Genomic DNA, 20,874 nt, shown 5'->3' with positions numbered 1-20,874 from the left:
GGGAAACATTTTTAAACTGGTGATTTCTAATTGCTTAACATTCTGTTCGTTAAACTCATTACCAAGTTGGAAGAATGAGCTCCTTTGGAGTTTCAACATACCTTAAATGGTCACAATTACAATAAGACACAGCAATAATCCACTAAGTAATTCAGAACTGTTCACAACCATCAGAACTTAACGCTTAACGTGGTCTACGTATCCAATTATGGATATCGATGAAAACAATTGCAATATATCACTTCCGTTATATTAAAATGTTTATACTAAAAAGGTTTTAGCGCTCAAAGCCTCAGACCGCGGAAAATTCACTAATTGGCCAATTAAAATTAGTATCATTTTAGTTCATAGTAAATCACCATTTTTGTTATATCTCATATTGTGAGTGCCTTCACAATGAGTTGCCCTGATATTGAACTACCTCAAACGAGCAAAGCTCCAACAATGGATTCTTGAATAGGCAACACTTTGCCAATGGATTTTCAGCAGATACCATCACCCCACAACCCCTGGGTGGTGGTATCCGCCAAGAATAAGTAACATTAGTCTTCTCCATTGGCGAAGTGTTGCTTATTGGAGGTAATGCAATATCAGGGAAACTCATTGTGAAGGCATTCACAATATGAAATACATGTATATCAAAAATGATGCCATGCCATTTCATCTACTTCAGTGGTTTACTACGAACTAAAATGATGCTTGGCACTAACTTGTTCGATTACCAAATGCTTATATTGTTTAATATTTTTTTTAATATTACAAATAAATAATTTATATATTTAAAAAATGTATTAAGTGGGAAAACATCATTATAAGAATACACTGTGTATTCTTTATCACGAACTTATGCCGGAAAACGTTTTACCCAGAAAACTTCTTATGCGGGAAAATAATACATTACAACATACAGAGTTGAAATTGGGAGTTAAGAAACCAAACCTAGTACAGGGGAAAACTTCTTATGTGGGAATTTCTTATCCGGGTTCTTTTTTTTTTTTTTTTTTTTTTTATTTGTTAGTTTTTGGCACATTGGCTTCTGTGGCCATAATGTACCTCCCAAAGTTTTGGCATTTTACTCTGATCCAAGCCCGAGGCGGGATTCGAACCCACGACCTTTGGGTTGCCAGGCAGTCACTTTACCCACCTGGCTAGCCTGGTTGGCATCTGGGTTCTGCTGTATATAATTGTCCCATTGTATAAAGCCGTGGTTAGGTCCCACCTTGAGTAATTGTATACAGGTTTGGAATCCTGATTGAAGAAAGATATGGATTTGCTGGAAAAGGCATAGAGATGAGCAACAAGGTTAATTATTGATGTCAAGAAGAATTCTTATTTGTGTGTGACAGAGAGACTTCAGTTTTTGTGAGTTGCAGAGTCTCCAGATCAGATGTTTGTATGGTGCCTAGATTGAGGTACAGGCTAAAATAAATTAAATAATGTGGATATCTGCTTTCTTTTTCAAGTTACACAAAAAGGAAATTGCATTTATATTTATGGTGGATAGTTGTAGATTGGATTAAAAAGTTCTCTATTAGACAAAAGGATTATTGACTGTTGGAATAAATTGCCATCTAATCATCTAGAACTGGAAAGCTTGTGGTTATTTAAGGAGAGGTTGCACAGATGCTTGGATGGAGCCATGTAATCTTTTTTCAGTGCTAATGGTGAATAAGCCTGGCCCCATTATATAGATATGCATATCTATTCACAGTCATGTTAAAATATTTTAACATTGACTGTAATGTTAAAATAAACAAGAAATTAAAATTGCAAATAAAATTTTTAATCGTTCAAAATATATCACCTGCAGTAGAAATTCCCTAATTTGGACTTCGTTGAGGGCAGTAGTTAGAATTATAGAATATAATATGTATGGATACTTTCAAGATGTGATTCATTAAAACATGTAAATTTATTTGTAATTCAGCAACATACATTGTGTTTATATTTAAAATAAAATTGTGTTATTTGTTCTCTACTTCAAATCAAATTGAACATAACACAATTTTAAAACAAATTTAATTGTGTTAATTAGTATTAGTAGTGGCAAATAATGCAAGAGAACAATCATCATCGTCATCAGCCATTTTCAATCCACTGCCTCTCCAGCAACTTTCCAGTTCCTTCCGTTTTGAGCACTGGCCATCCATTTACTACCCACAAACTCATGAATTTCATCTATCCATCTCCACCTTTGTCTTCCAGGTTTTCTTCTAGTCCCTCTTGGGTACCATTCTGTTATTTTCTTAGTCCATCTGTCATCATGTCTTCGTGCTATGTGTCCTGCCCAAGACCATTTTAGTTCTTTAGTTTTGATAAGAATGTCCTTTACTTGAGTTTGCTGCCTAATCCATGTGTTTCTCTTCTTATCTAACAGTCTGATTCCCAATATAATTTGTTCCATTCTTCGCTATGCAGTTTTCAACTTCTCTTCCATTATTTTGGTGAGTGCCCAAGTTTCACTTCCATAAGTCATGGTGGGGAGTATACATTGGTTCATTATTTTACGTTTCAGACAAACTGGGATGTTACTCTTCAGTATGTGACTATATTTCCTGAGTGCTATCCATCCAAAATTTATTCTTCTCTTGACTTCCAGCCATTTATCATTATTACAGCTAATAACTTGTCCCAGATAAGTATATGACTTCACCTTTTCAATTACTGCTCGTTCAATCATTATTTCCCTTTCTGTGGCATACTTGTTCATCATTACTTTTGTTTTAGCCATATTCATCTTTAGTCTAAAATCCTTACTAACTGTACATAACTGATTAAGATTTTCCTCTAATTCTTTGGGATCGTGGCTTATGACCACAATTCCATCTGCAAATCGTAAATGGTTTAGGTACCCTCCGTTCACATTGACTCCTTTCTGCGACCAGTCTAATCTTCTGAAAGCTTCCTCAAGGGCAGCAGTAAACAGCTTCGGAGATATTGTCTCCTTGTCGAACTCCTTTCTCGATTTTAAATTTCCTACTGTCTTTGTCTAGTCTAATAAAGGAGGTAGCACTCTCATATATTTTCTTCAAAATCATAATATGTGGGGTATCTATGCCTTGTCTTTCCAGTGCCCAAAACATTGCCTTATGCTGTATGGAGTCAAATGCCTTTTCATAATCCACAAATGCCAGGCATAATGGTGTTTTATATTCATTTGCTTTCTCCATTAGCTGTGATATTACGTGAAGATGATTCATAGTTGAGAATCCTGTCCTAAAGCCAGCTTGCTCTTTCGGTTGATTCTCATCAAGTATTCTTTCTAATCTGTTAGTAATGACCCTTGTGAACAACTTGTAGATGTGGGATAACAAGCTAATTGGTCTATAATTTCCAATTTCTGATTTATCTCCTTTCTTATGCAGCAAAACTATGATTGCATTATTCCACTGCTTAGGCGCCACACCTTTTCTAATGCACTTTGTGAAGAGCCTTGCCAGTTTTGATGTTATGTCTCTTGCTCCCAATTTTAACAACTCTACAGTAACTTCATCTTTCCCCCAGGGTTTTTAGGAAGAATATCGGGTATGTCGTATGTGTTGCTACTTTGCAATCCATCTTCCCCACTGCTGGCATCATTCCCTCACTCCTTGTATAATTCTTTATAGTAGTCTTCTGCTATTTGAATTATGCCTTCTCTGCTGTTTATAAGTACACCATCGCTATTCTTCAGTTTCAGTATCATTTGTCTTTCTGTATTATTGCTCATGGCTGCTGATTTAAACCTTTGTTTTCCCTTAATGCTTGTTCTACTTTTCTTGTGTTAAATCTTCTTATGCCCTCTCCGAGTTTCTTTCTAATGGCTTCGCACAACTCAGTATACTCAACTTTCTCCCCGTCAGTGTTTTTCTTGCTCTTCATTTGTCGTCTTCGGTTCATCATGACAAGTGTTTCTTGACTAATTTTTTCTTCTTTGGATTTCGTTTTCCCTATAGGTTTCTTGGGCTTTATCACTTTCAGAAAGTTTTAATATTCCTCGTCGATATCTTGGTCCTGAGCAGTCTGCAGAAGCTCAAAGTTGTTCTTAAGTTCCAGTATATACTGCTTTTTCTCCTCTTCTGTTATCTCAAAGACCTTTGTATTATTTACTCAAGTCAGTTTTTTCCTTTCCTTTCTGACATCTATATGAAGTGTACATCTTACCATTCTGTGATCACTTCCAACATTTACCTTATTCAGGACGGTAATATCATTCACAATATATCTTCTGTTAGTGAGGATGAAGTAGATTTCATTAGTTGTTAATCCATTTGGACTCTTCCATATCCACTTTCTGTTCACCGTTTTCTTGAAAAAAAAAAGTGTTCATTACTGACAGTCCTTGAGATTCTGCTAATTCCACAAGTCTTTCACCTCTTTCATTTCTTTCACCAATTCCAAAATTTCCTATAGTTCCCCTATCTGCACTGTTTTGTCTTTTTCCAACTTTAGCATTGAAGTCCCCCATAATAATAGTGTAGTGGGTTTTCTGCTCATCTAGAAGACTCAATTTCGGTGTACATTTCTTCAACGTCTTCATCATCATGGCTCGATATTGCTGCATAAATCATTATAACCTTTAGCTTGTACCTCTTAGAAATCTTGACACCCTTGGTGATGTGCTTTTGAATTCCAAAATGTTGTTTTTAAAATCTTTATGGACCAGAAACCCAACTCCACCTTCACTTCTTTCACTGTTTCCATTGGTGTACAGCAGATTTCCACTTGATAAACTTATGATTCATTTCTTCTTCTTCTTTCAGCCAAACTGATGATATTCCAATTTACATTTTATAATTCCTTTTCCAGCTCTAATATCCTGTCTTCACTGATGAGTGATCTTACGTTATAACAGGCCAAGTTCAGTTTCCGTGCATGGCAGCTTGGTCGAACCTAGAGATTCTTAGCACCCTCTGCTTCCACTCTGATCCTCTCGCTGCCGTAAGAGGGGGAGTGAAAGCTGCTGGGGACTGAGGGCCATTTGTTTTGTCGTGCTGTCATATGCTGGAGGGTTTGGTCTTTTCCTCTTCACGCTGACCAGGCGTCTTGAAGAGAACCACTCTACACGTTCGTTGCCACCTAAGTGAGGTAACAGGGCTTACCATCGAGAAGGTGTGCATGAGTGGATTTTAGGGAGGCAGGCCAACCGGACTTCTCCTAAATCTTCTGTAATAGAAAGATATTGGATCCATCAGTGTTTTAGGCTGAGTGTCAGATAACACACAGGATACCTGTTCCCCTCTAAGCCCCTTACAATCTTATACAGCATCACCCCAAAAAAAAAAAACACTTTCCATGTCACTTGTCCAACACCTTTAATAATTTGTTTAGTTCTTCGAATTTATTCAAACTAACTACTTCCACAGTATAGGCCGACCGGGCTAGCCGAGTGGGTAAAGTACCTGCCCGGCAACCCAAAGGTCACGGGTTCGATTCCCGCCTCGGGCTTGGATCAAAGTACTGCAAAAACCTTGGGAGGTGCAATATGGCCACAGAAGCCGATGCGCCAACAACTACCAAAATCAAAAAAATCAAAAATCAATCCACAGTATAGACGGAAGTTTTCTCCAACAATCAACTACTCACTGGCTGATGAAAAATTTCCATGCAGCTTTCCTGCAATCACCCTTCCTCAATTTAAATTTATGCCATCTCATGTGTGTTGTATGAGGGAAGTATGCTGTCAGCATTTAGCTTACTCAATTCATTCAAAGCCTTAAACATCTTGATCAAATCTCCCCACAGGTGCCTATTCTCTAGATGCTGCAATTTGCAGAATAGAAGCATTTCTTGTTAAGGGTAGTGTTTTGTTTCCCCTCAGTCTTGTTACCCTTATCTGCATCTGTTCTTTCAGAGATCCACATCCTTCCTAAAATGAGGCTTCCAGACCAGTATGCAGATGAGTAGTGCCACACTTGGATTTCCGACTGAAAAACTTGAACCCACTTCTTCAAAATACTTTTTTTCTTTTCTAACTTCTAGTTTTTCTGTCCCAGGTCTCTTTTATCATTTAATGTGTTTGGCAATATTGGTTATGGGAGCACAGAGGATTAATGTTCCACGTTCTTGGTGGAATATTCTGTTTGTTAAAAGGTTTTAATCCTTATCGAATGGAAAGTTTTTAAGGGTCCCCAATTCCTAGGGATGGTTGTCATTCCATATTTATCACTTTAGGTGTGTTATGTTGATTCTACATTTATTTTCTTTTTTTATTTCTAATTTGGTGCCTTTAATTTTTTTGCTTAACTTTTCTATAGGATGTGTATGGCTTTTACTTGACTTATTTGCCAGTTTATTAGAATTAAATTTTTATAAATTATTCGTTCATAATAAGGAGTCTATGATGCAAATATCCTAATTTAGGATATTTATTCTCTCTTATTCTAGTTTACTTACATAGCAAGTCTTGAAAAAAAGAAACATTTCACTTATTACCACACCACCCTTCTATTTAAGTGTATTCTATCCCGGTAAAATCAGTGTCACCTATTAAACACAGATCAGGATGGGAAAAATTGTAGCCAGTGAGCCTTAGACAATCTCTCCAAGGCCAGATTACTTAACAAGGCCCTCATGTATTCCTTCCAATCAATTCTGGGTACGATTCTGGTCACTTTCAAATTTAAACCGAACTTGCAGATTTTTTTCAGCACTGTTCTCTACCTTTGAAGTAAATATTTAGATTCCTATCCTTAATATCATTGGCACCATTGTGCACAACACTATCACGTTTTGTGCCATTAAAAGATGATAATAGTTCTACAACTTTATGAACTTTAGCTCTGGAAGACATACTCCGGTCCTATTCCACTTTTCTGTTGTGAAGTAGCATCAAAAAAAAAAAAGCAAAAAAGTGGCATTGTGATTGTTTGGAGAGAATTCTTCAGCAATGGACAAACAAGTTTAGCATTTATATCCACATGCATGATTGTAGCCACTTATCAGTCAGTTTCTTATGCCATTTATCTCAAATGGAAACTCCATCATTGATGCAGCTTCCACTTGGGGATGGTTCTTGAGTAATGGTATTCCAGAAATGGACTGACCACTGTGTATTCCAGATGTAAACACCCATGGAAAACATAGTGTAAGGCAATCGTTTGGCTGCATTTTCAGTAATGCATACAGGTGTGGAGGGCTCATTTTACAAATGTTAAAGATCTGCTGGAGCAGGTGCAGAGAAAGAAAGGCAACAAATTGGTGAAATGAACAAACGGGTGATCTTATCAAGACAGGCTTCAGTTATGCAAATTGCATTGTCTGGAGAGTAGGCACTTGCAAGGTGATTTGACTGAGATGTTTAAGGTTTTGAATGGATTGAGCAAACTCAGTGCTGGTGGCATTCTTCCTCTTATTCAGACTACGCATGTGAGGGGCATAAATTCCAATTGAGGAAGGGCAGTTACAGGATAGATTTGCCTTCAGCTACTGGCTGGTTGACTTTCAGAACAAACTTGCTTCTGTTAGTGTGGAAGTGGGCAGTTTGAATAAATTCATGGAAGAACTAGACAAATTATTGGAGATGAGTAGGTGGTGTGGGAGTTTTTTTTTTGCTGATGCTTTATAAGCTTGCTTTCTTGCATCATATACCAATAATGGAAAAATTTTAGAAAGACAGATTTACAGGTATAGTCACAGTTCAATAACATAGAAACCCTAAAAATAGTCATTTACATATGTTGGAGTTCAGTCACAGATAAGCAAAATCAGAAACTGAATGAATCTGTTCCAAACAGAATATTTAAAAATAATGTGAAGCAAGGTGCTTTTATTGGATATTAATTGATTTTAAGTATTATCTTCTTGCTTTGGGACAAGTCTGATACTCTGAAACTTTATTTTTTATAATATATCTTGTAATATATTATTATTAGCATTAGTACTGGCTAATGATGCAAGGAAGCAAGCTTATACAGTATCAACAAATCAACCAAAAAAAAAAAAAAAAATCCTTGTCCATCCTTTCTTATAATATGTGTAATTGCTGCCCATTTCCAAAACACCTGATGGTAGTTTGTTCCAGCAATCATTTACTCTCTGGCTAAAAGCAAATTTTGGCATGTCAATCCTACAGCCATCCTTTTCAATTTAAATTTGTCCCCTTTTGTGCATTGTCTGAGGAAGAGTTAGAATGCCATCATTATAACAGTATCTTATTCTAAGATACTTATTATAAGTATAATACTATTATAGCAGCAATTTTTGCCTTTGAAATTGTTTTAATACATATGTCACATGTTTCTCTTTTCATCTTGCTTTTTATGAGGCTCACCTAAATTCTTTTAGTATTAGCATTAGTTGAGGCATATGATGCAAGAAAGCAAGCTTGTACAGCATTAGCAAAAAAAAAAAAAAAAAAAACTCTTCCCATTTCACCCATCCAGTCACTCCAAATGTTTGTTGACTGAGTAGGGATGATCTTTCTTGCATGGAATGAAAACATTTGAAGGATCATCATAGACAGTAGAGTTCATTCTGTAATCATTGATAGTGAGTAGTACTGCTGCTATAAACAATATTATTAGATAGAATATTAATGTTCACCGTATTCTACATGTTAAGTTTAAATAGCAGATTGACATTCATCATATTGCTGCTGTTTGTACAAAAGCAATGCAATTCTGAAGCATTAGTATATTCTGTGGTTCTATATGTCTGTTTTTCTGAATAAGAACAAATTGGAGCATCCTGGGAATTAAAATGAGCAACCCTCACTAAAAGCTGACTAATTTTGCCATATGAAAAAAGCTCCACGGTGTTAAGTTCTTTCTGTCTAGATGGGATCTGACTAAGCCTTTTCTACACGTAGAAAGTCATCGGTAGTAACCCTGTGTTACTTACGAGGGTGTGTCATAATATTTTGTCTTCATTATCTTAAAATGATATCGTAACAATCAAATAAGATGTGATTTCTTAATATTATTAGTACCAATGTGTACAACATCACCTTTTGTACCTTAAAATATGATAGTTTCTTTTACAAAATCATCAGCTTTATTTCCTGGCAGACATTCTCTGATCCTATTCTATCTCTCCTTTTTACACAGTATATTTCCCTGACAGTGGTGTAACTGGCAACAGTTACTCTCTGTGGGACCACAAATCTTTACCATTGAGGATGTAGTTCTGTTGTCTATTGCTCAAGCATGGGCTTGAGCATTGAGGTGGGCAGCTAAGTGCTTGATGATCCCTCTCTTTTATTCCTCTGAGAACATCAACTCTGCTCTTCAAGTTCTCATAAAAGCCCATCAGAATGCTGACTATTATTATTATTATTATCATTAGCCATATGGTGCAAGGAAGCCTGAGGCTTATGCTGCACCAGCCAAAAAAAAATTCCCAAATTACCCTGAGAGAGAGAGAGAGAGAGAGAGAGACTTTGCACTTAACCTCCTCATGCTCTTTACAACAAACACACAAAGGCATCCTTTGGCCATGTCATTTCCAGCTAAAGGTAGTTTTAAAAGAGATAACGAGCAGAAGACATTACAAAACGCTGATTTGTAAGAGAACTGCTATTGGCAGTTCTCTCCTGGGCCAAATTGTTCCCACTGCTTTGAGCCATTTGCTTCACAGCTCTACTCTGAGGCATTATAAATTCTGATCTAAATTTGTCAATGCCACACGAAACTAAGAGATACAAGTATAATATAATGCAATATAGTATGTGTGTTGTATAAACTATATCCAGGTGTACACTGGTGTGCAAAACTTAAGGACCAGGCACCTCCGCAGCCAGGTGGGCAGGAGCAGCAGTTCGTAGCACACGCTTCTTGATTAGACCGGGATTCGAGCCCATGTCCACCAAATACGGAGGATGCAGAAAGGTCAGGGAATGACCACCGCATATCACTGGAGCAATATGGCCTTAGTTACTAATGCTCCTAAAAAAAAAAAAAAAATCTTCCACTAATACTCCTGTCACCATCTAGTATGTCGGCTGTGTGCGCGGGAAGTAAAAGTGCCTGTGCAACTTCATAGAAATCAGTGCGCGGCCGTGCACGCGCACAGCTTAAACTGAACCGTGCATGTGATAATTATTATTGCAAAGTACATGTTATTTAATAGATTTTTCATGTTGAACTTTAAAATGTAAGAATTAGAAATTTTTTTTTTAAGAAAACAAAAAATAGTACATGTGCTAAAATATTTTTATTTAATCAACAAAGTACAGATAATTAAAATTGGTATACACATAAAAGTGAAATGAATTGTTGCAGTTTATAAATAATCAACAATCGACATTTTCAGTTTATCAGTTTTGGTTCATTATTTGAATTTAAAAACACTTTTTGTTTGACTTTGCTGCTTCAAGGATATCCTTTTCCTTAAGCAAAAATGTGTAAAAGTCCTTACAAATATATTTATAATTCATCTTTACCACAATTTCACTGTTTATTACATTTAAGATGCTCTTATTACAATTATTTCTTCAGTACAGTTCATAATTGATACTCTCCATGTAATTGTGGCACACAGAAATAGATAGTACAAATGAAATTAATCATGTAACATTTGGAAGTCTGCTGTCTGCCACCAGAACCAAATGACACCATATATCACTAACAGAAAGAGTTTGCTTGGATTTATCATTCAGAAACAATGCAAATGCAGGTTTTATTTTATAAATTTTTTCATATAATTGATCCAAGTTGATAGATGTCTTCAAGTTCAAAACTACAATAGCTTCTTTGAAGTTAGAATATGTTGGTTTTCAGCCATAAAAACTTGATTTTATACAGGTAGTTTTTGTCAGAGAAATCAAACCACTTTTCTAAATACAGTGGACTCCCGCTAATCCGAACACGTTTCGGTCGGCGGAGAGGAAATTTTTTAGTTCGCAAAATATACGTTTTTTGTATTTTCCAGTTAAATTTAAATGGCATTAAAGGTACATTTAGAATTCCACAAAAAAATTGTATTTTATTGTAGTACTGTCTAATACAAAATTAATAAATCAGTGTTTGACATGGCCTGTTAAAACTACAGATCTATACTTAACACCAAAACAGGAACAAAAGTCGTTTTTCAGAAGTAACAAACTCTGTTTGTTTCTTTGTACATCTGTTAGTTTTAGAGGTACAAAACTGCTTTCTTTGCGTGGTTTTTTTTCCAGTCAGTTACTGTGGCCTTGCCCACTCCAAACTCTGTTGCCAATTTCGTTGCACTTTCACCCTTGTCCAGCCTTTTGAAAACTTCCAGCATATCTTTCAACGTACACATTGTGTGTTTCCGTTTCGTGGCCATTGTCGCAGCAGACTGCACTAAACTAAACTAAACTACAATGTAGAGCGAAGATTTAAACATTCACTTTTAATGCACAATGTCACGTGCAATGAGTCGTAGCGTGGAGAGGGAGAGTTTGCTTCCAGTGTATCACACTCACATACAAACGCTAGTAGGCCTACTATACATTCATTCCTTAATAAACCAAACATGTTTTACTGCTTGCTTCTGCATTATTGCAGTTATTCTGCTAATCCAAACAGGGCTCAGTCCCAATTAGTTCGGATTAGCGGGACTCCAGTGTATTTGAGAGACTGGCCATAAAAGATAAGAAGGTCTTTCTTAATAGAAACAGAACTTTTTTCATCAAGTTTTAATAACATCTCTATTTCTTCTCTAATAAACATGTCTTCTTTTCTTTGGCTAATTTTGTTTATCAACTTTTCCATCAGGGGATACAGGTCTGGTGCAGAATTGTCCCGCTCTAGTTCTTTTTTGATGCATTGGAAAGGTAAAAGTTTGTTTTTGAGAAAAGTACAGTATGCTGGTATTACACACGTTTCTTCTCCTGCTGCCTCATCACTCTTGCACACCTCCATATGCTTTCAGATCTGGCAAAAACAGTTGTCCCTGCCTAATAATAGGAAATATGATTTAACAGCAGGCCAACATTCACCAAGCCTTTTTGATTGTAGGGTATAAAAATAGCTATCTAGTTACCACAAGGAATGAATTCTTGAAATCTCCACCAAGAAATTCAAATATTGTTTTTAGCTCTTCAGTGCATTTTGCAGAAGAAGGAAAGGTTTTAATCTTTACAGCAAGACTTTCAATATCTATCTGTAGTTTGGCACAATTGTGCAAAATATGTGCAAGGCATTTCGCATGTTGAATATTTGGGTTTATTAGTTTTAATTTCTGGAAAACCAAATTGTGCTTTGCAAAATTAACACTAGCATTGTCTCTGGAGTAAGGGGAAATATTATCAATGCTTTCCAGGAGCCCTTTTTTTTTTTTTTTTTTGAATTTGTTGAGATATTCCAGCTGAATATCCCAGTCCAGGTAATCATAAAAATCTAGGACTTTGTTCTTTACGCCATGTTTTGGTGTCCACTACTTTAATGCGATTGGAAACAATTTGCTGTGGCTGTGATTTGAAGCATCACTTACCACAGAATAAACAGAAAGAGTATTAACATATCCTTCAAGCATATTTAAATTTAGCATATTTATGATTTCCTTTACAGAAGCTGGTGCTAAAATTTCACTTGAAATCACTTCAGATTATGTATGGCCACAAGATATTTTCTTGGATGTTTTGTCATTAAATATGAAAGCATTTAATTTCATACCAGTTGAGTGATCTGTAGGAATGCATGCTGTACAGCATTATATTGATGCAGCCGTAACTTTACCGGGCACCTCCGTAGCCAGGTAGGAAGGAGCAGCAGTGCGTAGCACATGCTTCTTGATTAGACTGGGGTTCGAGCCTGTCACCACCAAATATGGAGGATGCAGAAAGGTCAGGGAATGACCACCGCATATCCCGTAGCAATATGGCCTTAGTTGCTAATGCTCCTAAAAACCAAATAACAAACAAACAAACAAACATAATTTTACCAGCATTACTGTCCCAGCTAGTTATTATAAATGTAGATAACTGATTTTGACCGATCTGATTATGGAGTTGTTGATGCTGTATTTCAGAAGCATGGTTTTTAATACCATTTTCTCCTCCATGAGATATATTAAATAATTTATTACATACCTTGCAAAATGCCCTCAAGTTATTGTTAGGTAGTTGTTTCAACTACACATTTTATTAACCATTCATTATGAAAAATACACATTCTCTTAGGTTTCTTTGAAAGAATTATCTTGTCCTGTAAGCACTAAAACAATGATAAAAACTCAAATGTCAGATGATTGCACAACTAAAAAATACACCTGCAAAATCTGGCTTAAAACTACATTCACTGTACCAGTGAACATAGAGTAGTAATAGCAGTAACAATGGCTAGCAAATAAGTACGTGCAGAGTGAGGGAGAACAGATAGTTCCCAGTTTGCAGATAGTGTACGGCATGTCCTCAGTGTGGCATTGTTGCTCTTTAGATTTTATGGAGAAAGAGTTTGTTTGGCTGGTTGTGAAACATTTCGACCCAGTTTTAGGACATGGGATTTTAAGTGCATTTTTGGTACTGCCCCATGAAAATTGGAATGGGTGGTCACTCATTATAAATAGTATGTTTCCTGACAATTTACAATTATCCTATGCATTTTTCTTCTCTGCCACTAGTTTTATCAGTTTATCTGACATCTGTTTCGGTCTAAATGGTGAACAGGATCTCCTATTTGGTATAAAAACTTAGTATCTTCTATGATTACTTCCCTGAATGCTTCCCATTTAGAATTTGCAGTTGGTAACATAATTGATTGGTTCCACTGAATAGAATTTAAATACCATGTAATGGAATATGTACTTAGTCAAAGCTTAATAAGAATGGCACTTCTCTTTGCTATTGACCGTATTTACATCTTTAGGTAAATCCCACATCAGTACACTGTGATGACTGCCACCTAGTGATTTCCTTTACAGAATTTTACATAATTAAATAATTTTGATTATTTTATTCTCAGATTCTCAATGCATGAAGATTCATTGCTTATAATCATATCAGGAGTATTGCCTTTTCTTGTTTCTCCTCTAACATGCTGCTGTAGAAAACAGTCATTCAGTAAATCTACAAAAGTTTTGCTACTGTGTGAGTGACCAATCTTCAAGTTCCAGTCAATATCTGGAAAGTTAAATTCCTCCATTATGTGAAATTATGATTTATTGGCCCACTTTATTTATCTGTGTAATTGCTGATTATACTCATCACATTTTGTTATGCATATAACGCACTCTTATTTTTGTTTTCCCAGTGCTTATCTTACACCAAGCAGATTTAACATTACACTGGCTACCCATGTACCACCTGCAGCACTTAGATTTTGGTCCCTTATTTAACCCCTTCTTTCTGTCCTCTGCCTTTTCTGTACACACTGTACTCATATTTAAATTCTGCATTCCTTATGTCTGAGCAGAATGGCCTACAATGTCTGAAGCATTGGAAAAACCACTTGCATCTCTGCCTGTTGCTGCTATTAATCTATTAGTATTAATAATGACAAATGATTCAAGAAAGCAAGCTTATATAACATCAGCCAAAAAAAAAAAAAACACTTCCCAATATCACCTGTTCATACCCTCTGATAGTTTGTGATAGTTCTGATAGTTTGACCCATCTAACATTGCCTCAGTAGCCTCGCCAAATACCTTGCATCCCTTCTATTTAAGTGTATTCTATTTCTTTAAAAACAGTCTCTCCTGTTAACAAGCACAGATCATGCTGATAAAAATTGTGTCCCATGAGCCTTGCTCAGTCTGTTCAGGGCCAAATTGATTAATAAGGCTCTCATTGTGTACCCTCTACCCCCATCAGTTCTGAGAAAATTTGCAGAAACTTTAAAATTTGATCCTGACTTGAAACTTTTTTTTTTTTTTCAATTTTGCCTTTTACTTGTTAAATAACTCTTCAGATCTCCTACTCTGAACATCATTAGTACCAACATATACAATGGTAACACCTTTAGTGCCCTTAAAAGATGATAGCTGTGCTACATCATAAGCTTTTGTCCCCAGCAGACATATCTTTGTTCTTTTCCACCTTTTTTACAAAATACATTTTTCATTTCCCTGACAATAGAATGACATACAATGGCTACCTCCTGTTGGACCAGCACACTCTGCTGTGGAGAATCTTGTTGTGGCTCATGTTGCATGAGTGTAGTCTAGTGTGCTAGACAACTGCTTGCTTGATGGATCCTTCTTTTTAATTTCTTTCTGGGCATCAGCCCTGTTCCCGAAGTTATTATATAAGGCCATCAGAATGCTGATTTGCCACTTAAGCTCCTCACACTCTGCAACAAAAGCACACAGACCCCCCTGCAACCCTGAGCAAGATCATGTCCCACTACTGATAACCCTGCAAACTAGTCCACACACAATTAGCACAATGAATAGAACTGTGATTTGTAAAAGAATTGCTATAGTAGACTGTTCTCTCCCTAGACAAGCATTCCCACTACTTTGAGCTTTTTGTTTTACTTCTTGTTTGAGATGTGATTCTAGTTTAATTTAAAATTACTACAAGAACTAAGAGACAAGAGCATAACAACACATGCTGTTAGCAAATTTTGTTATGTGTAATAGGTGCTGTGATATTATGTTCTAGTTAACACTACTGATTTTCTAATTTCTTAGCTTAAAAAAAAAACAAAAACAAAAAAAAAACCCAGCTAACCTACATAATTGGGCCCTTCCAACTACTTATTACAATTAAAACACTACAATTACTATTACTACTATGATGCTACGCTACAAGTTGTAATTATGGGATATGATAGTCATAACGTACATAGTCATAAGATATTGATATTACTTGAGGCATATGCAAGAAAGATGCAAAATATATCTTATAGAAAATAAGATATAGATATATAGATAGATAAATATAGTTGTAACTTACTAAATAGTTAGCACAATTTAAAAATAAGCTAACAAGTGTGAATCTGGCTATTAAAACTATTTATTGAACAAAGTTAAGGAGGGAAAAAAATCCAAAAAAAATTTATTATTTTGAAAAGTTCTGAATTTTCCAACTTTGCTGGCTGTGACCTCAAACAAATTCACCAATTCAATTTCTGCAACTGATGAGTGAACAGAGCACCTGGGGCTGATAGAATCTATCCAGTTGTTTTAAAATAAGCAGCAAAAGAAGTGGTCAGACCCTTAGTGATAATAATGAGAGCACTGTTAGATTTAGGAGAAGACCCTACAGACTGGAGATGTGCAAATGTATTTCCTATTAAGAAGGATGAAGTCAGTAACTGCAAGATCATCTTGATAGAAACTGAGTTATAAGGCAATTACAGCATAGTTTTGTTAAACGGAGATCATGCCTGACCAGTCTGATTAATTACTGAGGGCATCACAAAGGAACCAAATACAAAGAATAATTTTGTCATCATATATTTAGATTTTAGTAGAGACTGATACTGTACCATTTTAACAATTGTATAAATTGTAGTAACATGGAATTAGGGGCAAGTTACTACTATGGATAAAGGGATAATGATATGGAAAGAGACAAAGAGTGGTCATAAATGGCCATGATATTTTGTGGATTGATATGGTGAGTGGGATACTACAAGGGGCGCCTCCGTAGCCAGGTGGGAAGGAGCAGCAGTGCGTAGCACACGCTTGATTAAACCGGGGTTTGAGCCCGTCACCACCAAATACGGAGGATGCGGAAAGGCCAGTGAATGACCACCGCATATCCCCGGAGCAATATGGCCTTAGTTGCTAATGCTCCTAAAAACCAAATAACAAACAAACTACAAGGGCTGGTTTTTCATATATATATATATATATATATATATATATATATATTAAGCCAGCTGTGAGTGTGGGATAGATAACTCACAGGTGCCCCTCAAAACCAAATGATTAAAATTCAGAATTTTTTTTCTATTCTGCTAAATATAATAAAACTTTTGTTACATTAGTTTCTGAAATTTTTTTTTTTTTTTTTTTTTCCATACAGAAATTGCAAATGAGAGCCTGTCAGGTGTCCTGCCACCATCTTTGAAACTATTTTGATTTGTTTTGAAATGCTGAATGGTATCAGACCAGCACCACACTGTGTTTGTTTTAAAGTTTCAGTTTACTTCTTTTCTCTCTTCCACTACTTCAATAAACATCTACTGTCTTATCCTAGTTGTTTTTGAAAGATTTATTAGTGTTTTCAGAGAGTAAAGACAATAACACAAAACCTAATATTCTCTCTAAATGACTGCCACTCTGTGAGAAGCAACATATTTAATTTAAAATTTTGCACATTGTGAAAGTGCTAAATCTGAAATAAATTTTGAAGTAAACCTGAAAATAGTAACTAATATACATACATATATATATATATGTAATATATTTTTTATTTATTTATTTTAAATATTTATAAACATAATAAGCAGAAATATATGCACGTGCATGTTTGAAATTTCACACACTATATGGTCGGTCATTTTAAACAGGAAAATGAAAGGTTTTATGTCTAAAACCTTTTTTTTTTTTATTATTTTTTATTTATTTTTTTTTAATAAAAGGTGTAAAATATGTAGCATGTTTTAAAAATTAATTTTTTTAACTAAGTTTTATAGAATAGACAATCCATTAAGAAAATATGATATACTGGCATTATTCAAGCAGAATTCAAAAAAATCCCAAAATGTCTTCCAAAAATTAAAAAGAAAATGGGTGCCCATCAGCTGATCCATCACCATCTTTGCTACAAATGGGGGCACCACCACTGCCATGCTAATGATATTGATGTAGTAAATTAGTTCATGTGTGATGTCAAAGTTTGTTAACGAAATAAAGTTGGGCAGGGTGGTTAATGGTAGTAATCAGAATATGCTACTTAGATCTAAATAAACTAGGTTGATGGGTTGAAAATGGCATTTGAGGTTTAACATCGATAAATTGCAAAGTACTGCATTTGGGTAGCAGTAATCCTAGAATAACATACAATTTGGGTAGTCCCAAACTCAAGATTGGTGAAAAAGATATAGGGATAATATGTATAGTTGATTGGTTGTTATATTTTTATGGCACAAGGGCTAAAATGCTCAATTCTGTGCTGTATTACAATGTTTTATAATATATAATCTAATGTGAAGTTCTCTGAACAGTGCAAACAGCCTGCTAAAACAACTCATGGGGTTCTGTCAATGTTACACAAGAATACTGCTAGCAGGGAAAAAGAGTTTATTATCATATTGTATAAGGCAGTGGTTAGGCCACTTCTGGAATACTGCATACAGCTTTGGAAACTTAATTTTAATAAGGACATTGAGATGTTGAAAATAGTTCTGAAAAGGGCAAAAAGTTTAGGTTTGGGGCACAGAATTATATTCTTGCTAAGAAAGAATGGGAAGACAAAGACTTGGGAGGGGGTAAAGAGAGGGTAAGAAAACTTAACTGAGGTGCTCTTAATTAACCAGTTGGTGGTCAGTTGCTCTCTTACAATGTCATCTCCCTTCTCTTACTTGCCTGGACATCCTGACCACCAACAGGATTTGGGCATGTGATCAGAGGCCTGATATGTATTCCAGAATGTGATCCTCTTTACAAAGGTAATTTACATCGGCAAGTAACAGTCATTTAAATTGCTGTTATCTCTTTATGGAAATAGCATGCAAAGGTAACGACTTGTTTAAATCATGATTAGGGAAAGTGTGAGAATTCAGTAATTTGCAGTCTCTGGAAATTAGGCATCTGTGTATCAGCCAACTTTTGGTTGGAATTAAGATGAAAGCCACAAGTAATTGACGGCAGTTAGCAGTATTGTTATTATGGATATTATATTATAATATTAAAGTATTAACATTCTGATATGTTCAGAATGTTAATGTGAATACCATATCTCTCAGATATTTTACACAATGTAAAATAGCTGTTATAAATTAATGCTGTTTTAACAGACTCCCACATGGAATTAGTGCACAAAGAAAGATCAGGACTTTGAGATCAGTCAGATAGCACTGTCAGAGTTACACAGCTTGGAGTTCTCTGTATTATCATGCATGCAAAGAACTGATGCATTTTACGATGCTGCAAAATGCACCATGCAGGTATTCATGGGCAGATATGAATATTTTTTTTATTACTTCATGAAATGAAATTTTGCAGCTGACTATTAGTGTACATTAAGATAATGATGTAATTTTTACTTCATAACAAAACTTTTATGATGCCAACTACATTTGTAGTAAGAATATTTCTTTTCTATAAATTGAAAATATCTCAAAAATTAATTAATCTTCATTTTTTTATGCCATTAATGAAATAATAAATAGTAAATTTATTTTGTGTTTCAGGTAGAGATATTCATGTCTGTCAGCACTGTGGAATGCTCTTCTCTGCTATAGAAGTTCTAGACCGACATAGTAAACGCTGTATGGTTGGAAGGCAGCAGAAACACAGTTGTACATTGTGCAACTACTCTACGCATATGAAGAGTAGACTCAATCGCCACCTACTCACTCATAATCCTGACCATCCACATCAGTGTAAAGAATGTGGAAAGGGTTTTAAATGGAAACATCATCTTCGTGATCACATGTTAATTCACAGAGGGACAAGAACACATGTCTGTAAGACTTGTGGAGGCTGGTTTAGAAGAGCAGTTGACCTCAATAGACACACCAAAGTTCATACCCGTGAGAAGCCTTATCTCTGTCGGTATTGTGAAAAGTGCTTTGGAACCAGTGACCATCTAATCACACATGAGAGGACCCATACTGGATATCGACCATACAAGTGTGATCAGTGTGAAAGCAAGTTTAACACGTCCAGTAGTCTCTCACGGCATGTGGTTCTTAATCACACTAAGGACTTTGCTCACAAATGTCCCCACTGTCCAAAAGGCTTTTATTCACCATATATGTTAAGACGTCATCAAGAGAAAATGCATACTAGTATAAGTGAAGGTGAAACAAATGCTCCGGTACAACCACCATTATCACTACCCTCTCTTCCTCCTCTTCCCCCCACCTCCCTTCCCCCTACTTCTCTTCCACCCACCTCCATTCCCCCTACTTCTCTTCCCCTTCCTCTTCCCCCTCCTCCTCCTTCACTTCCCCCACCCTTACCACTTCACCCTCCTTCTCTTCCCCCACCTCTTACTCTTCCACCTCTTCCTCCTTCATCCCTCTCTTTAACTCTACCTCCTGCACCTTCAGCTTCACGTGTGTAGCATATCATATGTTTGCATATGAAAATTGTGGTTGATTTTGTAATGGGATATATCCCATTCTTATTATTACTACAATGAATTCCAGTGTTCAGCCGGTGTGTGAAGAATCATGTACTATATTTATGTACTGAACTAAATTCTATTCCTCACAATTTTTTTAACGTGTAGATTTATTGTCATCATGTACTCTAGAATTAATGAAATGTGGTTTACTAAAAAATGTTATAGTTTTCCAGACATGTAGAATATACACATTAATAGTTGAACTTATTAGATAAGGATCACATTTCTGCTATCACAAAACCACAATGCTTTGTACCGTTCCTGCAAAACACTTGTGTATAACTGCTTAAATAAACATGTTTTCACCAGTATAGTTTCTTGTCTCTTAATAACTATGAGTTCTAAATAGCTATTTCACATTGTTTCTTCCCTATAGACTAGCTATGACTTTTAAGATAGGTTGTTATTGTTATTTGGTTTTTAGGAGCATTAGCAACTAAGGCCATATTGCTCCTGGGATATGCGGTGGTCATTCTCTGACCTTTCCGCATCCTCCGTATTTGGTGGGCATGGGCTCGAACCCTGGTCTAATCAAGAAGCGTGTGCTACGCACTGCTGCTCCTGCCCACCTGGCTACAGAGGTGCCCTTTGAAGATAGGTAATTATCTTACATCTTCAAGGCTTGAGGAGTAAAGGGCATATTTAAAATTACTTTATTTTATGAGGATGCTGCATAAACTAACTTCCTTGGTAGTTTATACAGCATCAGCCAACAAAAAACCTACCTACCTACCTCATTTGCACAT

At 35.9% G+C, this 20,874-nt stretch overlaps 1 protein-coding gene across 1 annotated transcript in view; it reads left to right on the top strand.

Moving 5' to 3' along the window:
- Nucleotides 1-20,192, top strand: part of LOC150090260 (uncharacterized) — a 124,778-nt gene extending 104,586 nt beyond the window's left edge. Inside the window, exon 4 of the mRNA XM_090390235.1 lies at nucleotides 19,188-20,192. Coding sequence (XP_090246361.1) covers nucleotides 19,188-20,065 — 878 coding nt within the window. The 3' untranslated portion in view covers nucleotides 20,066-20,192. The remainder of the gene's footprint in view (nucleotides 1-19,187) is intronic.
- The last annotated feature ends 682 nt before the right edge of the window (nucleotides 20,193-20,874 follow it).

Source organism: Mastigoproctus giganteus, chromosome 2 (genome assembly GCF_048544385.1).
Source record: "Mastigoproctus giganteus isolate SK-2022 chromosome 2, ASM4854438v1, whole genome shotgun sequence".
In the NCBI taxonomy this organism is placed as follows: domain Eukaryota; kingdom Metazoa; phylum Arthropoda; class Arachnida; order Uropygi; family Thelyphonidae; genus Mastigoproctus; species Mastigoproctus giganteus.
The sequence above is the reverse complement of the archived record's forward strand: the minus strand, read 5'-3'. Positions and strand labels throughout refer to the sequence as shown.